This window comes from Hermetia illucens, chromosome 1, assembly GCF_905115235.1.
Source record: "Hermetia illucens chromosome 1, iHerIll2.2.curated.20191125, whole genome shotgun sequence".
Classification (NCBI taxonomy): Eukaryota; Metazoa; Arthropoda; class Insecta; order Diptera; family Stratiomyidae; genus Hermetia; species Hermetia illucens.
Genome location: NC_051849.1, coordinates 89475262 through 89500729, shown reverse-complemented (window position 1 = coordinate 89500729; position 25468 = coordinate 89475262). Strand labels below are relative to the sequence as shown.

Sequence of the window (25468 nt, the reverse complement as noted above, 5' to 3'; positions counted from 1 at the left end):
AGTCGCAACTTTGGAGGCGGCAGTGTAATGGTTCGAAGGGCATTTTCTTTTCCCGGTAACCTCCGACAGAGAATCGTAGCAACCAAAATGAACTCAGTAATTTATACTGAGCTTCTCGAAGCCATTTTGATGCCGCATTTAGATGAAAATATTAATATTGACTGGAATTTCCAACATGACAACGCCGCGGTACATGCTTTTACATGAACGAAATCACTTTTAAATGACAAACAAATAAAAATTTTGCAGTGGTCGCATCGAAATCCTGATCTTAACCCCATATAGAATATATGGTGAATACTTGCAAGGAAAGTCTATGCGAATGAACGCCAATTTAGCTCCGTACTTGAGTTAAAGAAAAAAATTTTAGAATGCTGGGACCAAATCGAAAAAAATACTTTAAAAATTGAATAGCCTCAACGCCAAATCTAATTTTCGAAGTCATAAGGTCCAAAACAAAATATTAGTAACTAGTCATTCAATCGGCTTAAAAATGCAAGGTAGAAGTATATAGAAAAGGCGCAATAAAAATGTAATTTTTGTAAATTTAAAAAAAAAATTAAGATGTATTTTGTTTATTTTTTTTTTTTGTTATTCTAAATTTAAATAAATATAAATTTATTATCATATAAACTTTATATTTCTCAAGGCTTCTATATAGTCACAACGAGCAATATAGGGGGTGCGTATATAGAAATTGCGAAAAAAACGTTTTTGTACGCGCCACATGGGGTCTGAAACAGAAAACAAAGAAATTTCCACATATTTTGTCATTATCCATACTGTCCGAGCATATACCTATTTATTTTACCGAAAATTGAAAGAATTGTGGAGTTCCTTATAAAGATCTGAACAAAAACATTTTTTTGATTTTAATATGTAACCGTACATATTTGTACACACTACACCGCAACAACATTTCAGAGGCGGCGGTTGGCTGAAGGGGTTCAGGCGCTCAAAAAATTTCTGCAGTAATTCATGAAATAACCCAATACTCATTCTCACAGAATCGAAAAATTATCCTTGTATTTTCTCAAGTCGTGAAAACAAATTTCAAATTGACCAGATTCGTGGCGAGCTTGCACTAAAGTGTGAATACCAAATGTTTTCCTTTACTTTCGTTCTCTTAAACAGTCATCATCATCAACGGCGCAACAACCGGTATCCAGTCTAGGCCTGCCTTAATAAGGAGCTCCATACATCCCGGTTTTACGCCGAGGTCCACCAATTCGATATCCCTAAAAGCTGTCTGGTGGCCTGATCTACGCCATCGCTCTTAAACAGTAGCAACACCTAACTCAACGGCCTCCATCTCATTTATGAATGTGCACTGTTCGGTAGCCCAGCCGCTCAATTTATCCGGTTGAGCAACCGTGTCTCGCGGCTAGCCTCGATACTTAAAAAGACTTCAAAATTGAATACCCCAAAAAGTAGGGTTTTTTATATCACCATGGTAAACTTTGAATTTTCAATCCTACCCCGGAAAGAAGAGAGAATGAGGTGAAAGAAAGAAGAAGCTCCTCCTTTCCAAATTCTTTGAAGAATTGTAGCGGTTCTCCCTCCTCAACAAAAGTCATGGCACCTCAAAAGGGGCTATTTTCATGTCAAAATGGTTGGGTTTAATTTCAAACCCCAACCCCACAAGAGTTAAGGAGAGAATGAAGTAAGCGGCGGGAGATCCCCTTTCTTAAGGTCCGTTGGAAAATCGCAGCGGTCAGCGGTCCTTAAAAAGTTATAAAGTCAAAAATTGGGGAGGGAGTTTGCTTTCCGTATATATCACTAATCAATATAGCACAGGTGAAACAATCTGTTCTTTAACAGTAAGCACTTTTGAACTGCCAACCGCAAGTGCGTATGAACCCTGTGTCGTTTCTATTATAGACTTGTGAGGAATTCACTAAGTCAACTTTAAGGTATCAAACAAACAAACAAGAAAATAGGTTTTTTAATGAATACAAGTATGCGTAGTATTATTTCAGCATACCCAAAGATATATATTTCCATTGAAATGAATTGAAGAGATAAATGAATTAAAGTCATATTTTCCTGTCTTCTCAAGAAGATAAAGTAAAAAAATATGACGAAACAAAAAAAATGTTCTATACAATTTTTATATGTAAAACAATTTAACAAAATTGTGTATAATCCGAAAATCGTTGGTAAATTTCTTAAAAATTTTGCATTCCATTAACTCTTTCACATAATCAAGCACAAAACTTACACAACACACAAATATCTTAGATTAAACTGAATCCTGTGTACTCCTCTAAAAGTGTAAAATTGAATATTGACCTGGTGTGTTCAGCAAATGTACATAATATTCTGGCTTTATTATAAGATAGTTTCACAAATAGGATAAAGATTAGGATTAGTTCACATTTTTCTAGTTACTAGCTTTCACAACATAGCGTAGCTTCCACCCGTCGGGCAAAAGACCTTTCATCAAGAGTAGCTACGGCTTTCAGATATATTTATATGATAATTTCGTTACTTTTGTATGTGTATCAGAAGCAGATCACGCTAAGCTTCGAAATCATTCCAAACTTTAATAATCATTTTCTTTTTTTTTCAATTCATTCAATAGAATTACAGCTTATTGTACAAATTTGATTTATTGCTTTTTTAAATTATTTTTTGTTTTTAGTTTCCTAGATATTGTGGACGTGTACCCACGATGAAAAGAAATAATAGCAATCAGCAAATGGAGAAACTTATGATAAAGACTCTGAGAATATATCCAGCCAAACTTGAAACTACGATTCTCACGAGATTTTTATCTCTTTGCAATTGTCAGCCTTGAGAGTTATTGAAAATCGATTGCAGAGTAATTGAATAACTAAATTATGCATTGCGGGACTCACCCGAAAGTATGAGTAGTCATTTTAAAGTTTCGTGAAATTCGAGAGGCGTAGTCAGCTTTTATCGGTGGTCCTTCAAAGCAATCTTTAGCCGGTTGTAGATTTGGTAAAGAATTTCTTTATTCACCCACATCTGGACTAGTAGCTTCGTTAATAAACGAAGTTGCCATTTTGCTGTAAAGATAATTTACAAGCGATTCAAAGAGAAGTGCTTGTTTTAAATATATGTATAATACAGTTCGATCTACATACGTCATGTCATATAAAACTGTAACATTTCGGAAATAAAGAAATACTCGCAATTACGGAAGCCCCCAAGAAAGTTCAAATTGACTGTGTGATATGTCTATATTCTGAACCTTCGGCCATTGGGAACAAGGGATGTAGATCCTTAGCTATTTTCCATGCCTTTCAATACATATGCGATGTATTTAGGAAGATCCCATTGAAATTTGGGTTTTTAATCTAATTCAGGGAACTGAGCCGTGAGGGTATTGATATGCTATTTGAAAGATAAACATAATACAGTTGGGAAATAAAATGGCAATCTAATTTTATTTCAAATAGTTTCCAATTTTAATGGTCTTGGTAAGAGGTCGTTTTTATTGCTAGAATTCTTTCTGCCTTCCTTATCATTCAATATGTATGGTAACTGCGAAACCCTTAAGGAGACGTTCTCCTTAGCATCTCAATAAATTTATGGAACTCGTTCTGGTCAGAATCAACGTTGAATTAATTTTTTTAGTTTGTTATAAGTATTACCTTTAGATATACGTATTATCATTTGCCTACTAGCTACCTACTTGATATGCAAAACTTAACCCCTAATAAAGCTATTCTTATTGTATTATTGTTAAACCATTTAAAGCTACCCGCATAAACTCATTGAATTTGTATTGATTATCGGAATGGCTCGGCAGATATGAAAATGTACTAAACAGAAATTAAGCAGAGATAACTCTCGGCTAGGAGTACCTCATCGCAACCAACTTGTCCAAGTCATTCTGTTGTAGAACGGTTCCAGACAGTGTGGTTTCTTACATAAATATTGAGTATTATCGTGTTACCTGTTATTACTTATGGTGTCGCATTTCCTTATGTTTATTTTGCGATGTTTTTGCTTGGAAATATGTTTTATGTAATAATATGATTGTTTCGTTTTGTTTTGTTACACCCACTGTTTTTAAAAAATCGTATCTTACATTTCAAAACTTTTACAACTAAGGTTAGTTGCTTGCTGTTTTCTGTATGTGATTCTCAAATAATCGAAAATAACAGTTTTTTACGTTATGATAGTTTTTCAAATTTAACTCTACACCATGTAACTATACTCTCTTTCTGCATCTCTTCTCTCTTTCTACTGTCTACGTTAAGGCTTTTAAAATTTTCTTCTTCTATTGATGTTAATACATTTTGTAGTGTTTATGCTATACCAAATGACACCCAGACACGAATAACCCTTACATTGAGATGAGAACTTATTGCTAAACACTGTGTTTTTTGAACGTGTTAAAATTTCTTTAATTTATGATAAAATTGACTAACTGATTCTATTCATTTTCACCCACCATCCATTGGATCCCTGTCCCGTCAAACCCACTCAAATTCACTATACAGTACAATGTCTCCTACGCACTCCAGAGAACCTGTCTCTACTCCAATTGCTAAATTGTTCCTGAACGCCTATTGAAGAAGGAGAGTTCTTCAAGTTCCAGACGGCAACAGTTCATAATTTCGTCTTGCATTAAAAATCACAAAGAAAAAGGAGTCGCATGCATTCGACAAATGATTTGTGGAGTGAAAAAGTAAACACCTGAAAAAGAAAAAATTCCTATCTTTGAAGAAAAGAAAACTCAAGAGATCTTGAATAATTTAGAGAAAATATTTTTTTGCTGTTCGTTGAGTGCGATCTTTTGATATTTCTTTTAAAAATTTGAAACTCGCTGGTGCAGAAGCGTGAACCTAATTGTTGAATGTGTGTGAATGTTGTGAATAATTTTTGAAATTCAGGAGAAATACCATCTGCTATTTTACAGTTAAAGATATCATTACAATTACCTTATTTGATTCTAAGACGAAATCAAGTAAATAAAGAAATTTCAAATAAAATACAGTTCCATAGCATAACACAGACGCGAGATATCATGATAATCATGACGGTAATCAACGAGGAGCATTGTTAAGAATGATTAGTAAAAATTAAATGACCACCGCGCATATAAAAAGAAGAGAAATTATAAATCGAGATGGAAGTTTGTAGTCGCGCCGTTAGCTTACAGATAGATGTCTACCCCTCATGATGGAATGATGCTACCCATGACATAATCTTTCAAACAGGAACAGGAACTAGAACGAATTCAACGTTAAACTGAGATAAAATCATTTCTTTTCGAATTTTGAAAGAGTGACAGATACTTATCTATAATAGATATGAGAAATCAAAGTCTATATCTGTTTAAAATACTCGAATAAAATGAATGAAATGGCAACATAAGGTAAGAAAATGGTCCGGAAGCATCACCGGACTATTACCCAACAGAATATCATTGACGTCTTTTATAAAACTGCATTCGTCCACCAATGACTGCATATATTTATTATAACTGATTCCTGTTTAGGAAAAACTAGATTCATAAATCCTTTGAAACCAAAATAAAAAGAAATCAGAAATGAAAAAAAGGAAACGGCCATTTCCCATTGTATCAGAGATTGAAACAGGGTTGTGGAGTTCACAGAGTACGTTTATTTATCTTTCTTTTCGTTTTTCTTGTATAACGCAGTACAAAGGGGACGGAACGAAAAAAGTTTAGTTTGACATGTGCTTTATTCCCTTATTTTCCAATAGCCTTTCAGTTGGATGTTACTAAGTAGGTGGTTATTATGGATTATTACATTGTTCGTACTTACTTTAGACATCAACTTTTTTCATCAAAAGGTTCTATTTCGATTATCTTCATTGCCTGTTCCTTCGTTGCCATGTTCGTTACGGTCCATATATATTACTTCCACAGAATTGATGCGATTGATACAGAACGAACTGATGCAGAAGTTGTCATTACAAAATCTTCAAGATATAATGCGTATACATTAGATCTTACTTTACATGTTACATGATAGTCATCTATTAATGTACTTCATTCAACTGGCTACAAGGCATTCTGAAAATTGGAATTTCCATCTTCTCTGTTCTGCGCCATGTAGAACGATCGATCGATGAAGGACCAACCAATGTATGTGTTTCCACTGCCACTCTATTTCTAATTACTATGGCCATGGTTTGTCAATATCATCTCAGGCAGAGTATCCTAATAAGAATTCTATTAGTGAAAAATTTAATCTTTTCAGGAACACTCTCTATAAGTTATTTTCATGATGAAGCAAAAGAGATCATTGGTGGTGATCGTCCTAAATTCAGGTTACTGTGTGTGCTGTATTTCCATTGGCTCAAAGTTTTCCTGGCAACGATGAATTGAGTGGGAATTCGACAATAAGGAGAGATAGCATCGGTAGCAAAACGTAGCCTTTGGTCTGAAAACTTCTGGAAGATTTAATCTTATTTGAAAACCTCATAATTGGCGTATTTGTCGCTACATTTAACAGATCTCATTTTCTCCGAAATTACTCAATTATTGCATTCTAGATGGATGTCTTCCTCTCACGTCATAACGATCCCCTGGCTTTCGTCCCCGAGAAGCCGCCAATTTTCCATGATTTGAAGATTGTTGAATAAAACATTACTGCAGATTCTCCAAAGGCTGCAGGAAAAAACTTCCTGAAAGTATTGTCATGGCCGGTTACCTAACTGCATTTTTCCGTCAGATGATTTGATTTTCCGCTACACGAGCAGTCCATCCATGCTACGGCTACTTGTTATTTTAACGACAAGATGTGAAGCGCTCCTCAAAGTTGCAACTTTAACGTCCTTCATTAGATCATCAAACGATTTACGATCACCTGTAGGTTCTTTTGTGAAGTTAGACTTTCGTTTATAAGGTGGTACGTTAATAGGCGAGCCACTCACTTAGAAAATGTTCTGTGGATTCCGTTTCCTCATCACACGAAAGAAACACGTCACCTTGTAGAATTGCCGTTCTGAACATATGTCAAGCGTGTGCTACTGCTACTGACACTCCAGTTCGTGTTTCCAGTCCCGCCATGGCAGAAAGTCACTAGTCATTCAGTTAGGCTATCGCTCCTTGGTTTTCATATACTTCAGCTTGAAAGACTGCTGTATATTTTGCCGTGGAAAACGTTAACTTCTTGATTTTATCCTGCTCCCAAATCTTGCTCTGTTTTTGATTTTACTCTTGGGTATGTCGCTTTGCCCGGTTTGGTTATAGTTGAAGAAAGAGACTAATTTTTTTGAGAAACAGTAATTTTCTTCAGTGAATCTTGGTCTAACTCCCATGGAACACAGAGGGTACCACGATGGTTCCTTCAAAAATTCCATGAACTTAGAGCCAGCGTACCAGTAAAGGAAGCATATTACGTGGCTGTTATATATGAGCGAAAGGTGCTTCACTTTTAGGAATCGATACTTCAAGACTATCGAGGTTGTCAACATGGGTAATGCAGGAATCGAAGAAGACATCGATCAATATTCTGGTTCAGACATGTGCATGACATACTCGTAATATGAAAATGAATTGGGCTGGAACTCATTCTTTTGCAAACTAAATACGATCCATAAGAAGATTATTTTGACTATGAAAATCACCTGTCCTTCTCCAGCACCATTACACTATCTCTTCCGACCGTGGCATACCACTGCTCCATTGAATACCACCGCATGACAACACCATTATCTGAAGGACGTTTGAACAATGAGAGAGACGCTATCTCGTGAAAGCTGCAAAAAAATGGTTTGGGCAGGAAGACAACTGAAGCCTTTATTTTCAAAAACTGTTAAAAGTGGAGAGAAAAAATCGCTTCATCACGACCCAGCATCAAACTAATTTATACCAGTAGACGACATCAACTGTTACACGAATAGAAAGTGTCAAGGGTCCTAAGAATGACAGCATAAAAAGCGAACTGTGAATAATCATGCATATGACAAACCACAAGGTTAGCAACGACCGGGTTCACTGGAGAAGAGAACAAACTGGTCCCCTAAATATAGATATATAAAAAATAAAAAGGCTTCTTCCGCTTTGTAGATAAATTAATATTTTCCTCTATCTGTTTTGAGCCATCAGTAATCAAAACTTCGGTATACAACGCAACTATTTTCTGGCCTAACCCAGTTCTCTCTAACTTTATATTTCCTACGGAACAAAAATATGGGAATCCAGGAAGCAAAAACTGGATTCAGTTCCCACAATATTTCTCCCAACGCTACCTGCACCTGGTGTCTGCTGTTTCCTCATAGGCCTGATACGGGGATTATATCGTTCTTGTTGATCATTTGAGTCTTAAATTTCTTCTGGAAGAAGAACTGTATGATCACATTATCTCTCAGTATCTATATTTCAGGATATTGCCTGGAAAAAATATAAATTTTGCAGAACAACTTTTGGACTAAAATGATCAGCAAACCGCCTTCAATTGTTTTAATTCACTCTCCTCATTAAATAATACTCGGTTTCTGTTGGCTAACATTAGGCCTCACCCTCTTGTATCAGTATTCCTTACTTCTAATTGCATCCTACCACATAAGCTATCCCTCGTATTTCACCCTATATCTTAATACGGTTACCTCAGTGCAACCTTAGAACTTTATTCCAATTTAATTCCCCCTCTAAAAGTTTGTATTCCAAGATGCTCTATATTAGTTGTGACTTCACCTCGAGCTCAACTTTAGATTATAGTCATGATTATAGTATTGGTCCTGATTGGTAATTGTACTAATCTAGTCTTTAACACCTTGCTCAACAACGAAGACAACGATGTATCCCTTTAGAAATAAGGACGCTGCGTGTTCGTGCTGCGAAGTATTACCAGAATTATGTTACCTTCGATATGTTAAAAAATTAACTCCATGTGTGGGAGCGAAATATATCCAAGTGAAACCTGTTCTACTTCAGACCTAAACTTAACCGCATTGGATTTCTTTTTAAATTGAGCGAATCCTGAGTCCCTGGACGAAACCGTCAGTCGGCCTTTTTCTGAAAAGTCGGGTGCTTACTACTTACCAACAATAAATAATTTCCACTTTTACCAGCAATACTAGAATTTTCAGATTTTCATTCTCAAAGCAAGTCACAAAAACTGAATGGTAACCACTTCGTCAATCAAAAAAAGAGCTCCGGCGGGATAATTTCTTGGAAAGGTTTTTAGTACGGTATGTTAAAAACGTGAGTTTGTAGTGCATATCAGTTCAACTGATGCCTGCTATTCAGCCTATAATACCAAATTCAGGGATTTGTTAGAATTTCGAGACGCTTTGGTTTATTGGCGACTACCTGGTTTGCCATCTTTGCAAATTTAAGTTATCTAAGGAGACTAAGAAGAGGCAACTACGATCAAAAAAGAGCAAGTCAAGAAGAAGATTATGTGGAACTGGAATCGTAAAAGACCATCCAAGTGAACTTCATAAATATAGTGTCCATTCTTGAAAGGCCCATAGCCAACAAAACTAACACCAGAATGACCGATAAGCGAAGGCAGCAGGATCACTCTTCAGTTTTTCACCTTCAATTACGATCTGAAACGATAGAATATCATATATCCATGTTGGTGATTCATGGACCTGATGTAAATTCGGGAGCCACTATCCTCTTCAGGTCCACCCAACTGCTGGTCGACATAATGGAAAGAACAATCCCAGATGTATCGGTTCTCAGCTGATTTCGAGAGAAAATCTTTCGGCCCCCTACAGGACGATGAACGATTCTGTAGTCTATATCAGGATGAAATTTATAAGTGAGCGGATCCCCTAATAAACACAGCTGAGATTGATCTAGCTCAGGAAGTCTTTGGTATTGAGATGAGCCAGACCTTGCCTAAAATAAACCCATTAGATAACCAAGGATATCAGACGGCTGCTAAAGCTATCAAATTGGTGGACGTCGTAGTAAAATCGGGATGTCTGGAGCTCCTTACTAAGGAGCACGTAAAGCAGACACCGATTGTTATTCCGTTGGTGATGATGATTCGACGTCTATATATTTCGAAAAATTTGATGCTAACTCAAGAAAGAGGAGTCTGTCTAACAAGAAATAGGAGAGAAAGTTCCTTGCAAATCAGTCCGATCTGCCATCAAGTAATTGAGATCTGCTTCGGCGGTCTTAGGCTTGAATTTACCAGACGGTTTTGGCCCCAAAATTACAATTAGTGGATGTGATACTACCCACTCCAACTGTAGTACATCAGCACGTAAAATCTGACACCTAGTGCGCCTATACGCGAGGAATTCACATAGGAAGTATTCGGTGGATTCTACTTGCTCGTTACAGAATAGACACATACTATATACTCTGAATATATGCTCAGTTAGTGAGCAACAGTCGGTGAGATCGCCATACTGGTTTTTACTGGATCAATGCCCAGCCCTTCCCCGCTGCACCAGTTTCATAGTAATTTTCAACTCCGTAAGATTCTGTTGCATAGAGTATTCTAATATTTACCCCCTACAGATTATTATAATATCATCGGCGTTACCCTTGACCTTTATCTGGTGTTTGTTAGATGTTCTAAGAGTGTACACTACAACTGTGAGTCTTGGGTCTTTTTACTTGTTGGTTTCCAAATATTTTACCTATTAAGGCATTACTTGCGGATGTGTTTCCGCATACGATGCGTTTTCGAAAGCACTTTCCCAAAAGCGTACATGGTATATCCACCAAATAATACAGGGCAGTTTCGGTTCGTTGTCCTACGCCGGAAGCATATTGACATGGGTGTAAGGTATTACGCTTTAGGACGTCCAGCAAATTGTTCTGAAAGTTTGAAAAAAGTAACTGGCTTTGCCATATAATGCTATCGTATATTTAGAACCACTGCACAGTATATCTTTGAATTCTTCGACAAAGGCCGAAATTATTTTCTAGCGGCCGACGGTTGCATAAAAGGAACTAGTCATGGAATTCCCACAGTGAAGTTATACAGAGAGCATGAAATGAAAGGATACTGACAGCATCCTCACGAGGCAAAACAAACATATCAACATAAGATCGAAGAACGTGGAATTAATAAGTGTCCAGGGTCCAAGGAAACCCATATTACTGTATACATTATCAAGGAACTATTTACGTATGACTGTAGTAAACTACCTGACAGATTTATGCCATAGGATCAATCAACTGGGTCATTTTTAAAAAGCTAACAGATCTCGAATATAACAAGTAACTCAAACTCTGTCGAAGACCTGACACAAGCGTCTTCTTACAGATCAATCAAGTTGATACCTATTATGACAAAACTATTTCTATTCTTAGTCAAAATTTCTACCTATTTCGCGAAAAGAAAAATAACTCCAGGAAATCAATAGAGCAAGCCCACAGAACGAGAGCCACTAAAAGTCTGTTGCATTCCAGGCTTACATTTTATTTTAAAAACATGCACCGTATTTTAGGACCGAATTTATGTACCGTATTTCAGGATCGAATCAATAGAAAATTTTACCCTACCAAAGAATACATATAAGTAGCTAATTTCAAAGAAACATTTCATGCTTTTATTAAAATACTGAAATGTTACAATTTTAACATCGATAAGGGATTAACGACAACAATACCATGGAGTTCCTGATGAAAGAAATATACTTCATAAAGGTAATGGTTGCAATGGAAGCTTAAATTTGAAGTGAATTTATACCAATAAAAATTTCGTAGGTAACATAACTATACTAACATAACTACTGAAAGCCAAAATAACAAAAAAGTATTGTACAAAAGACATCAAATATAGACCAAACTCAAGCAGGAAGTGTTTTGATTGGCACTGTGCTATAACGGCTTGCTGTTTTGGGAAATAAACAAGGAAGAGTGTCCAATAGATTACAAACCTAATCGCTTTGACAACCACAAGTACTCGTTAATGGAAAGCAAGTCTAAATTTAATTTACTTCAAAACAGATGCTGTCCATAATTACGTGCCAAATAACACAGGTTGTTTGGTATTATAATGAGACAATAAACGAACTGCGGCCAAAAAAAAAATAATAAGGAACTAAAAGCCTGGTATAAGCTTTTATTGAAAATATTGAGGGATTCTTTCAATTCCGATCGAATCGTCCATAACATCGTCTGCTACAGGAGATAATTGAATTTGTTTGAATCCCAACGCATAAGTTGTATATCAGTCGGAACACCAACCCATAATAAAGTTGGTAAATGACCTGAGAAGTCTTTCACTCCAAACAATCAATATCTAGCCACGCTTTCAGAGTTTATATATATTACAACATTCAAACCACAATTCATTTCAATTTCGAATGCATGCGACTCCACTATAATAACCTGACCTAGGTGTATGCGTGATAATTGCACTAACCATATGCTCCTCACCTACTCCAAAAGAAGGTCAGGCGTACAAAAGCCCCAGTAAATGCGAAGCAATGTTCGTGAGGCTACCGTCCAGGTGTATTCTATTCATAATTGAAGTGAAATTTAATTCGCTTTGCCCGATTTCGAATTAACAATGCACAACAACCACACTCGTATCAACTGCTATGGCCACGATCATAGCAACTTCGCCAAGGCCGCACGAAAGCTCCTCTTTATCCGTTTGGCATGCATTGTGTACATATTCAAAAGACCTATAGCCTTCAAGCTATATTTCATTTTCCCACTCCATAAACTACTTTCACGAAATAGTAATTTGCATTTTATTTAAACATTTTGTTGTTTTTCCCTCAATTTCACTCCGTAATTTCCCTCCCCCAGCGCGCAGCACTCCTCATCCATCCTCCCACCCTCTCACGTAACCATTTCTTTCCTTTCGCACATAAAGCAGCCGCACACTTTACAGTCATTCTCACATGCTTACGTATCCTTCAGTAGAGACCCTTGTCAATGATATGTCATAGTTAACGGATGAAATTTAATTTTGCAGACGACCACACTTATTGGACTCCTGAAAACCGCTCGTTTACTCCGCCTGGTCCGCGTAGCAAGGAAAATCGATCGTTATTCGGAATATGGAGCAGCCGTGCTTGTTCTCCTTATGGCAACGTTTGCCCTCATTGCACACTGGCTCGCATGCATATGGTAAGTTAAAATTTGCCCTACATTGGGAAGTTGGAAGTCAGGATTTACTTCATTTTTCATCATTAAGAGATGGCTAAAAAGGTACATTTCCAGAAATTTGAGATCACTTACTGTATTGTCTTTATATATAATATGTAGGGTTTTCTAAAATTACAAGAAAAAGTCCCTTGTTTACAACCAGTTTCCTTGTGAACTGCATTTGGGGCAGACGGCGTCGTTCTCCCCGAAGAACACTCTACATAAAAGGAGCAGGTAATGCTTCAGGTGTGGCTTCCCCGAAGCGGATAACAGCTTCGGGCAAACAGCGATGAAGGCAGTGAGACCCATTCGTGAACTTCTCACCGATATGAGCTACAAGCAATTGCCTAGACTTGTGTGTTTTATTTCCCAGCTGCGGTAGTATGCCCGTAAAGAATGTCCCACATTGGAAATCGTTACCGCTCTAAACAGTTTCTTTAAAAACACTTCTTTTGAATTTACATATATAGTTGAACATTGCATGGATGTATGTGAAACACAATAAGCATGGCTTCAACTTTTTTAAAGGAAGGTTTATAAAATTATTCTAGGCCATATACAAATGCACCTTGTTAAAAGGGTCGGAATTCATATAAACCCATGCAATAAAATTCGACCTAATGTGCACGTATTAAACGTCTATTAGATTCGCATCTATGCCCTTCAAGCAAGCTAATTAAATGAAGTCCGTCAGAGTCAACGAATAATTATGTTATTATATTGTATATTACCCCCCGAAACCTATATTCTAATTGAAGATGAATGCTTCATTCAATTACAAGTGGTGGTAGATAATCCTAGCATTAATTTAGGGTAATATCTAATACGAGTATAATATGAAAAGTGGGAACCTGATATGCATGGAGCCCTGAACATTAGCAGCTCAAATGAATTACTTACATGCTTTTACGAACTTCCATTTATATATTGGTATAGGGCCCTTGGCAAATCGGAATCCCTTCGAAATTTTTCATCAACTGTGCTAAAAAATGTTTGAGAAATGACCTATTTATTGCGCCATTTTACTAGAAGCACATTAGTCCTTGTAGGAGTTCAAAGCTGATATATTGTAGGCACCCATCCTATTTGAATATTTTCGGCATAATCATCCACATTCATAACAACAATTACCCAACGTTGAAATCTTGGTACTTTACAATAACCACGCCTCCTCGACACCTGGCACTTATTTCACGCATTTTTATGAAAACTTTTGGAGCAATTCTTAGTTAATTTTTTTCTCGGTCGAACGAGTGATACGATATTTCAAAGAATTATTCTGATCAATACGCTTTTCTTTGCCAGTTCTTTGATAAATGGCATTTTCACCTAAAATTAATGGCATTTCATATGATACTAATAATTTTCAAATGAAATAAACACTTTTCTGGATCCAATTCACGACTTTCCTAATGAAATTGAAATTTTTACGAAGCAAATTAACAACTTTCCAAATGAAATTGGAATGAAAATGACATTTCAAATAAAATTGACATTTTTGGAATAGAATTTTCATCCTATCTTCGATTTTCTGAATTCTTTCTTTAAAAATTCAAAAGAAGAAGGAGGAAAGAAAATAAGAAGCCACGACTATGAAAAGTATATAGCATTTTCCACCCTCAGTTAACAACACTCTAAATGAAGTTAACAATTTTCCAAATCAATTTTCCACACCAAATTCAGGTCTTTCTGAATCGAATTATTTTCCAAGTAAAAATATTTCACCAAATTGAATTTTCAGGATCAAATTATTATATATATTATTGATGCGCCAACGATTATTATTATTATTTCTTTTCGGATTACTTAATAATTTGATCCTGAAATGCTATACGAAGTTGAACGAGAGAACGCCAAGCGAAACATTTAACTAACGAAGGAATACACCATCGATATCTCGGTAAGATGTCAAGGAATATGAGCAAATGTAATTTTCTTAGATAAGTGTGGGTTTAATGTGCACGCCCGATCATGACAAAAGACTGACTGGTTATAGCCATGACAAAAGAAGAAGTTCTTCGCAGTTATATTTGCCCCAATAAACCTGCAATGCAAAGAAATTACGCATGTTTTTATCAAAAGTTAATCATAATAGACAACAACGTCCAAATCCACAAAGATCGAAATTAACGAGCCATTATAACGTACAGGAATAAAACTAACGACTTCACCGGCTTACTCTCTCATAGTGAATCTTCATGAGAAGCTATTCTCAAAGATCTATTTGGCAAGCTGCAAGTGATGTTATATATGATCGTACCAATACGAAACGAAGGAGTTATTTCGGTCCAGAGATTTCACATCTTATGTGGTCGATATTATGATGCTTCATTCATCTACCTGTAAAGTATGTTGCAATGGGAATGAAGTGACCTTTCATATATAGTTTCTTTTGGTTTTTAAAATAATTGTTTTTAAATTGATTTGGAAATTCGTTAATTCAATTTGGAAAATGTTAGTTCCATCTGGCAGTCATGAAGCCAATTTGGAAAAATGTGTTAAACGTAGTTAATTTGAGGTGGAAACGCTATATTCGAAAACACCAAAAAACGTAAACCACCGTTAGATTCCCAACATTTTTTTACAAACAAAAGCTTATTAAAATCGGTTCAATGTCTGTCTGTCTGTCTGTCTGTCTGTCTGTCCGTCTGTCTTTTTTTTTTCATCGTTAGAAGATGGAAAGGTTCAAAACCTACTGCTAGCTCCTGCCATACAGTTATGTGAGACTTCTACTCACTAAAACCACCTCCTTCTTCTTCCACTCTCCCCACGGGACTGCTAGAAGCATTGCATCGTTTCTTAACTGCGGCGCATTATTGTTCGCTCTCTTTCTTGCTTTCTTCGCAGTTCTTCATGCCTTAGCTGTTGATGAATCATTTTCAGCTCAATTACCACTTGATTCCAAGCCTCCGTTGATTCCAACATAAACTCCACTATATTTCCAGGTGTTAAGCGCCTGTCTGCGATCACCTCCAGCCTAGTTCAGTGTGCTGTAAACCTTGGGCACTCAAACACAACATGCTCCGCATTCTCAGCCACGTTACCACATCTTGGGCACCATGGTGACTCGTCGTGTCCAAATCGATAAAGATAAGCCCGATAACCTCCATGTCCACTTAAAAACTGTGTTAACTCGCAGCTTGGTTCCCCGTGATTCCTTTCCATCCATCTTCGAATGTGTGGAATGATACGGTAGGTCCAACCGCCAGTTTGTGCCTCGTTCCATGTCTTTTGCCATTTTGCGATGGATTCTCGCCGTGCTAGTTGCCGCTGAAGTACAATAGACTCACCGATTGCATACATATTGTCGTAGAGACGCCGACCTTCATCCGCCAAGATGTCTATGGGGATTGTCCCTGCCAGTACATATGCTGCTTCTCCTGATGTCGTTGGATAGCCACTGCATACCCGGAGTGCACTTAGGCGATACGCCATTCCTAGTTTTCCGCAGTTTAATTTGTTTTCCAGAACGGTTGCCCAAACTGGAGCTGCGTAGAGTAGCACGGAACTAACTACCCTTGAAATAAGACGACGTCGACTTTGTCTGGGTCCACCAATGTTCGATAGTATCCTCGAGATCGTTAAAGCGATGGAAGATGCTTTAGTTGCAGCGCACTCTATGTGTTTTCTAAAATTGAGTCTTTTGTCAATCATTACTCCCAAATATTTAAGCGACTCTTGGGAGTAAATTTTTTTTTCACCAACTTTAATTTGCACAGTCGTGTCAGTCCTTCTTTTGCTGATTAGCACTAGTTCCGTTTTATGTTCAGCAAGTGATAGACCGGACTTTTTTAACCAGGAATTGATCTCCCTTATCGCTTCGTTTGCGTAGATTTCGATCTCGTTTAAGCGTTTTGCCACTATTGTTACCCCGATATCGTCCGCAAAGCTAATAGTTGTCTGTCTGTCTGTCTGTCTGTCACAGGCATTTTTCTTAGAAACGGCTGTAGCGATTGACACGAAACTTGGTGAGAAGGGTGGACCTGTGGACCCCCAGATATCCTCCAGTGAGTGATATCATACTGGTGGATGCAAGAATTACCTAAATCTCTACCGAACTATGGAGTACGGCACCCGTGTTGCTACGCAACACCACGTCGAGGCCCGAAGGTCTCTTCTCGCTTGAGCACAACCACAACCACCATGAAACTCCCACTAGGGAGGCCAACCGCAAATAACCGAGCTGTCCTCACATACAACAGGAGTTCACCCGAAGTATGTGAGTCCAGGAGCTTTCCCGGTTCCCATGGTACCAGTATACCCCTGGTAAAGTTTCGTGACCAATTTGCCACTTCAGATGAGTCCCCGTGTAGACTCGGGTCTGATCGCCCTAATTAGGTCTTTGGAGCATTCGCCTACTGAATCACGGCCGGCAAACCAAAGTAATTACAGCGTCTCCCGGTGCCACCACTATGGAGGTTCTCCTCGACCACTTGGTTTTGGTTTGGCCGATAGGGTTGCCGCCCCATCTTCCTCACCGCCACCTCTGAGCACCGGATCCCCATACATGTAAAAGGGGGGTGTTAAAATTTTTTTCTCCAAATATAGTCTTGTTGGGTATCAAATGAAAGGTCTCGATTAGTACTTTTCGAAGCCGGTCTTAGTTTTGAGATTTGTTAAAAAGGCCGGGAGTGGGAGGGGTGCAAAGTGATGATTTCTTTAACGGAGCCATTCTCAGAAACTACCCAACCGAATAATCTGAAAAAAGATCATGAAGCTGCCTCTATATGGTGCCCAGGCCTCAAAATATTCTCCATATCGATATCTGTTCAAATTAGGTTAATAATAGTATATTACCATATTTTTGTGAAAATTGAGTAAAACCCCCTTCAGTTTATCTCAGAGTTATAGAAGTTGATATTAGTATAAAATAAATATGAAGCATATTATTTCCAAGTTTGATCAAAATCATACTGTTAGTAACAAAGTTACAGTAGCTCAAAGTTGTCTTTACCGTGTAAATTTACAGCCCGAAGTACTAAATCTGATACGCTAAATGCATATTCTTAACAGGTTACGTACAAATGGGGTAGTTCTACACTCAAATATACTCACACAAGAAGCAAACAAAACCTTTCATAGCGCCCAGCTTCCGGTTTCCCGACTTGTTTAGTACCTAATTCATAGGCACATTATAGACCGTCATTCTGTTACTTGGGTATGTTATCAATGTATAGTTTTATTAGTATCGGCATTCTCTTTGCCAATTGCAAAGACTGGAAAAGTAGATGAAGGAAGTGTAAATGGGCGCTCAATATTGCCAAAAAAATTCCAAAATTTTAAACCCCACCTAACCTACCCTTAGTTAGGTAAAAATCGAGAAGGGGTCGACGAAAGACGAAAGAATGGAACCAAGATGCAAATAGGGTAGTTCAAAATAAGAAATCCAGGAAAGCTCGTAAGATCGATGCCATCATATTCTACATAAATATGTTCGATATCGAGACATGAAATGCGGGAGCCCCCGAAGAAAAATGGTTTTGGGGTAGCACAACCGTTTTAGCTAGCCATAGGTTCCTTTTTTCACCGTCTGAGTACAGCAAATCCATCTCAGTTTGAAAAACAGATTCTAATAGCTGGTCAACACAAAGACTTGGGGCGTGCTTTTTGACGATCCTTTATCGACCGCGGTACTTGACTTTGAAAAATTTGATATCCTAAATGGCATTTCCACTCTTTATCATAAGTCTTTTGATTAGAAAATGGCAACCAATTAGCAGGCCTGACATTATAGCTGTTAATGTCAGGCGTGAAGAGAAAGGAATGAAAGCTGCCCCCGAAGTGCTTCATCAAACACAGCACTACCAAAAACTGAATCAAAGTAAAAGCAAGTTTGCCAGAAGCTCACACTAATGCGCTTAAAGTAAGTGCTGCGCTAATTGTAAAAAAGGTAAACTTCTTAATGGCTTCCATCAAATTTCCATTTCATTCGGTACACCGATAATACCGTATGATTGGCAAAACACTTGAGCCATTGAGATGTGGCAGCGAATGGGTAATCCGGTGACATGCACTAGCTACCGTCGGAATCCATTACTTTTACGTGCAACGTACATTCTGAAGGCAATCTTTAACATGCGAATACGTAATATCCTACAGATTCCTGTGCGAAGGGGATTACGCTAAAAATCCGAGAACTAACGCTCGGTTCCTCATGAGGAAACATCGTAAGCAACACCTGTAAAACAAGAGGACACATTTGACTGTGAGACATTTACCTCCATATTGTATGCACTGTAAGAGTATCGACTGCCAGAGCAAATCTACGTTGAAATAGATTCCTCTAAACATAAAACCGCTTCATTGTGTTGAATCAAATGCACAACTTGGTGACAACTTCTGTTCTTCTCTCGTGTAGTCTATCTGATTTAATGCCCACGTTAGTTGAAACCCAATTGACCGTATACAGGTGTTATTGTTAAACAATACCTTGCTAATAACGAGCCAGTGAAAGTGACAAAAGTCTATAAATATTTCCCCGCTATTATTACCATCGCGAGGACTATGCCTTCCTATCATACGTAGCGCTAGGTGGACTGGGTTCGCCTTGAAATTCAAATGACTCATCATGATCACAATACCACCTTTAAGAAGCTTATCGTGGACTATGTACGGGAAGGTGCTCATGAAGAGCATCCTTTTCCACTTATACAGGTCAGAATTTCTCAGTTGAATTCCTATCTAAAGTGGGGTCCACCATAGAAGTTGAGGCGTGTAAATCGTTAATCCATAAATTTCTGTCCACTTTAGGCGGTTCTTACGCCCAGGAGGGAATACTTCTCTCTCTCTCTCTCTTTCTCAATCTTTACTGCTTAATGTTTACTGCTCTTATTGTGCCTACTATCCATCAAGTGCTATTTACTCTATTTCTCCGTGGAGATGCCTAGATGTTTAACGAGTATATATTAATCTATTTTTAATTGAACTTGGGGTGGTGTTACTTGGAATAGCTCAGTCGTTAGGGCACTGGGCTGCCGTACTGAAGGTCGCCGCTGGCAGTGGGATTTGTATAGTGACATAACATCAGATACCAGTCGATTCAGATGTGATTGAGTATCTGAATCAAATTAGGGTAGCAATCATGGGCGAGCGTAATGCTGACCACATTGCCTCCTACAGGATATTGTATTCCTGAAATGTACCGTTACGGTCTTAAATGAATGAAGTGCTCTAACACACTTCATGGCCCTGATCCAATTTGATTGTCGCGTCACCGATTTTATATCACTATAATATAACTAATAAACTATTATGAACTTTATTTGAACAGGCAGCGGCACGGAGAGTATTTCGAAGTATAGTGGCAGCTTTGTGATTTTTTTCAGATTTTTCGGGTAGGATGGAGAATAGGTCAACAGAATGACCACTTTTTAGCCCCCGCCCTTCTCGCATTTCCATTAAATGTCTGAACTGATGACCGGTTTTGAATAGCACTAATCGAGGCCTCTCATACCTCATATTCGGTGGAAAGTGCTTGCACACCCCCCTTTCGCATACAAAGAGACTCACTTTGGTTCAAAGTAAAATGATGTAACTCAATACAACCACTCCTGAAAAAATGCGTGTGGCAGACAGACAGATACACAAACAGTAAACCGGTTTTAATAAGGTTTTGTTTTTGACAAAACCATAAAAAGGAGATTTCCTTCCTACCAGATAATTGGTAGCGTGTAATAAACCGCGAAGGAAGCCTTCTTACGTAAGAATATTCAATTGCATCTCGTAATGTTTACATATTCACTTCAGTATGTTACTGATTTTCTTGTCGTGCATCATAGTAAATTTACACAAAGTAACATTTAGCTAATATCAATTTGTTAATAATAATAGAATTTCCGCCAAACTTCTCAGTTTTGCGCTCCATACTATGGTCTAGTTCAACAATTTAGAATGGATTTCAAGGAGGTGTTCAGTCAATTTACAAAAAATGTAAAAATATACAATTACACCACTACACCTTGTGTAAAACAAAACCTTATTAAAATCGATTCGATGTCTGTCTGTCCATTTGTCTATCTTTCTTTTTCGATTTTTGGGTTGAGTAATTTTTAAGAAAGAATCAGTGATTCCCAGCTACATACCCAATCATCAAGGTATGTGTGACGGATAGATGGTCAGTAAACTGAATTTAATACGGTTTTGTTTCGCATAAAACCTTAGAGTGGGAAAAACATGTAAAAGCGGCCGATAAACCAGATCCCCGTCAGTCACAGGGGAAAATGGATGATGGAGAAATACTGTCTCGCAAGCGTAATTGATGGACACGGGAACATTCCTTTCTTGGTTTTCAGAAGTGAGTAGCTCCGCTTTATTCTACCCAAGGTATGAAGGAGGGGAGAAGGTAACCAACTAGACAAGTATCCTAGCAATATGCTAGTTACCCTAGAAGTTTGTTTGCATCCAGTTCTTGGGCTGTTGCAAGTGAGCGCTTTCGATTGATCAACAAATGATATAAGCTGGGGAGGCTAAGACTGTACACAGTTAAGATAAGTGTCGATTTCCAACAAATTGAATGTGAGTTATTTCCTGGATTCCCAGCAGTCTGTGAAAGTAGTCTTATTTTGCCACTAATTCCACTACTTATCTAACCAAAGTCTTGCCGTTACGGCTGCGGAAATGGACCTACTTTTCATTCGACCTACGATTCCAAAGGAAAAAGTATGTATATACGGATATGCCATGCAAATCTTTTAGAAGCTGTTGGTATGTTTGGAAACGATACTAGACCTAATTTTGAGTAAAAATTCAAGGGATTTGTGGGCATCAACTATTAACTTTGGCATGTATTGTTTGTGCAACTGATGCTCCTATAGATTAAGTTAGGCGAATCTCCTGAGAATACTAGTCGATGAGTTGTCCTTGAAAGCTTCACATAATGTTCAAAAATCAACTTTTAAAGCTTGGCCAGAACGCAATTAATTTTGAAAGCTAATACAGTTGTTACTGTTGTAAGACTGAGACTGTCGTCATCTGCACCGCAGGTTTTATTTGAAAAATATTTTTTATTTAATATGAGAGGAGAATTTTCAAAAGCCTAACATTAGAAATTATAATATAATATAATATAAATATAATGAATCAGTTTCTCATTTGTTAGTGTGGGACCCTGTGATTACCCTGATCATTTCTATCTAAGTCCTATTTTAGTGACTCAATGCGTCTAACCTAATTCGAATTATCCATAGGATGTCGCACTTCTATAATTTCAACTCAGGTGCTGACCACACACCTTGGGACACATCTCAAGGTGTGTTTCCTCAGCTTCACAAACTATTTCCATGCAAAGCTGCCTGTGTGAGTCCATATCTGTACGATCTTTAAATCTGCTTTCTCGCTACAAGAAGAGCTGGTTACCAAAGTTCAAGTCGGCTCAAAATCAAATATAAGAACTTGTCATCAATGTGGAATTGGTCATCCCATAAGTTTGTCCTTTTTTTTTCGATAAGTTTTTTTCATCTGAGCTTAGTGTCAAAAGCCATCTTTTTCTGTTGAAGTTGGAATGAATAGATTTCGATTGGTAAAGTTCCATGTTTCATCCTTTTATAAATAATTGGGATGCAATCCTCCTGGTTATTAGATCGATTTGCTGTTCTGCAGACAAAACCATCCTGAAACGGTAATATTTTACCGACTCAGTTTCTAAAGCAATATGGGTTCAAAATTACAGCTGGTTAGAGTCAGTAGTGTTCATACATATCCAGAGAGTGTAATACAAGACATAAAACAATTGAAAGAAACATGTAGTGCCGTTAAAAATACACGTGTTTTAACCTTAAAAGAGATAAGCTAAAAAATCCACGTTTCCAACTCGCGGAGGCCAGATTTTATGATTTTCCTTAACGTGGACTACACACAAGGAGTTGTCCTAAAGGGTTGATCTCAATGGCGCCGTAGCTAATAGTGTTGCGTTAGTCCCTGTGGAATATCATCATGTATTTATTGTTTTTGACGGTTGGCATGCCATAGCCCGGGGAACAAAAAAAAAGACACAAACAAAAATAAACAAATTTTTATAATTTTATTCCTGCTTCTACGGCAATACTTCCTGCAATTAGGATGATATTATATTATGGTTTATAAATGGCGTTATCTCAGATTCATCGCAAGTTAATGGCTCATCGCTACACAAAGGACAATCGATGGAACCCAAGACGCTACCTGGCGGTTGTTGCTAATTCTCCCTGAAGAGTCGGTCAGAGACTTAGAAATAGAATAGAAGGAGAACTCCTTCAGTAGGCTCCTGCACATGAAATGATAAAAATGAATGAATGATAAAAAGTCTAATGCCATAATTTATCGAAACTTAAATTATTTTCTGCAAAATTTTCAATCAAGCTCGTTATTCAATAAACCCAGCCTTTGATAGAATGCCTTTCTAGAAAAGCAAACTGATATGATTGTATAAAATGATTGCCTAATATTACTAGGGTGAAACTTTCCAGTAACAAATTTGACGATATTTGAGAGAAGTGGGATTTGCGCGTAGAATTCAAGGTCACATTGTTCATTCATTCATAACATGGGACATATTTTAATATATGTTGTATGGAGCAGCTTAGTTAGACGTTTTCCTGGTAATAGTTGTACAAGAAATACTACTACTAAAAAGTTCGTTTAACGCACCTTTCTAGAGATTTCCTTAAAGGATTGGGCAAATAAATTTGCTCTTTTCTCTAGCTTTTGAACCCAAATTCCATGCTTCATCCTGATGCATGCCTATTTTGTATTAATATATCAGCTACCGAATGGTTCGTTTTTTCTCTGGCATACGACTCTTACCCCAACTTCAGCAAACCATCCGCTTTTCAGCGATAGGTCATGCCACCTTGTTCTGCGTGTGAAGGGTCGGACTAATTCAACAGTCTATGGAACCCACAAACACATGTTTACTTCTACGCGCTTTTTGAATTCTATCCGCTAAATTTTACTATTTTTAAAAATCGGATAAGAGACTGAGCATCATAAAAGGAGAATTCCCTGCCCTTATTATCGGTCATACGTGCTTGTAAATGATATCCATCTTTTGACACGAAATTTTGAATAAAATTTGGAACAATAAAACCCCGGGGCAAAGTTTTTCGTTTAAAGGGAGAGAAGATCTCCATATGTACAAATCAGGGCCGAATTTAGTTAGTTAGTACTTTCCAAAACAAGTTTTTGTTCTATCCCAAAGTATTCACATTAATATATTTTACTAATTTACTAGGAGATATAAATATCATATTAAATTGATCAGTCTGACATACCTAAGCATATACATTATGGGGTATGTGCGAACAGAACCATTGTACATCTGAATAGGCTGCAATAAGCCCCTATGTAGGGTACAATGCGTCAAACCCTTCTATGCACCATGCCTGCTGGCTCCTGACAATGTGATTTAAGTCAAACCAAGAATTTTCGAGAAGATTGCATACTTCTTCCATTGTATCTGGTAACCGACCCGTACCCCAATAAAATTCGTCATTTGTTATTTTGTCAGGCTAGAATACTCTGAACATATGAGCAGACAGGAATTGATAACATTTTGATGTTTTCGAGTAACGGCGGTGATCACTCTCCATGTATCATTCCAATAAGCATAACGAGAGCAGTGCCACGGAACAGGCTCGACTTAATATTGATGTTTGACAAATAATACATCGAGTAACATCATGTTAAATATTGGCGACAGAAATTACCCTTCGAAATCTTCTGCTCATTAATATAAACGGGAACAGTCGGATGAGCAGTCAAATTAGGACTTTCGTTTTCTTGGTGTTTATCTTTATCTTATCTTATCTATCTTATCATCCTACTATGATTGGCTTTTTCTCCAAAGCCAGAGCTATTTGGTTAGAGTCCATGACTTGATAAGAGCTAGCAGATATCGTCAGTGTAATAGAGATGTTCGGGGAAAGATGACATAGATAGATAATGAGAAGAAAACGCAATGACAACAAAATGCAATCCAAGCGATCTCCACTTTCGGCTTCAAATTTTTTCGAAATTCTACTTTATTCCATCATATGTCTCCTTACATTCCCTGTATAAGCTGTCTAAAGCTTTCCCGAAATGGATTAAGGGCAGGTGATATACCGCATGAAGAAGACTATAGGGTCTGCATTAAAAGCTTGGACTACAAGCCGTCAATATTTTTTTCCTTTTGGGCATGTTGATGGTTAAGTTAACCCCGGTTCTATTTGAAGGAACAGTCCATATCCAAATATCAACCGCAATAAATGGAACTTCGCCAGATGATGTAAAATCGAGAATCGTGGTATAGAGCTCCTTCCACCTCTTCAGCTACCCATCATTATGAATGCGAAGTGTGACATTAACTTCCCTCACACGAAAATCGACTTACAATTTAAGATCACCTGCAAGCTGTTTTGTAAGGCGGTATACGGTATTATCGTCATCAACCGCGCGGTCTAGACCCGCTTTAGTAATCGACATCGC

General features: G+C 37.6%; 1 protein-coding gene across 2 annotated transcripts in view; it reads left to right on the top strand.

The window, feature by feature from the left end:
* LOC119661353 (potassium voltage-gated channel subfamily H member 2) overlaps nucleotides 1-25468 on the top strand; it is a 766305-nt gene that overhangs the window by 711368 nt on the left and 29469 nt on the right. For both annotated transcript variants that reach the window (XM_038070659.1, XM_038070660.1), the window contains one exon: nucleotides 12855-13009. In XM_038070659.1, coding sequence (XP_037926587.1) covers nucleotides 12855-13009 — 155 coding nt within the window. The remainder of the gene's footprint in view (nucleotides 1-12854; nucleotides 13010-25468) is intronic.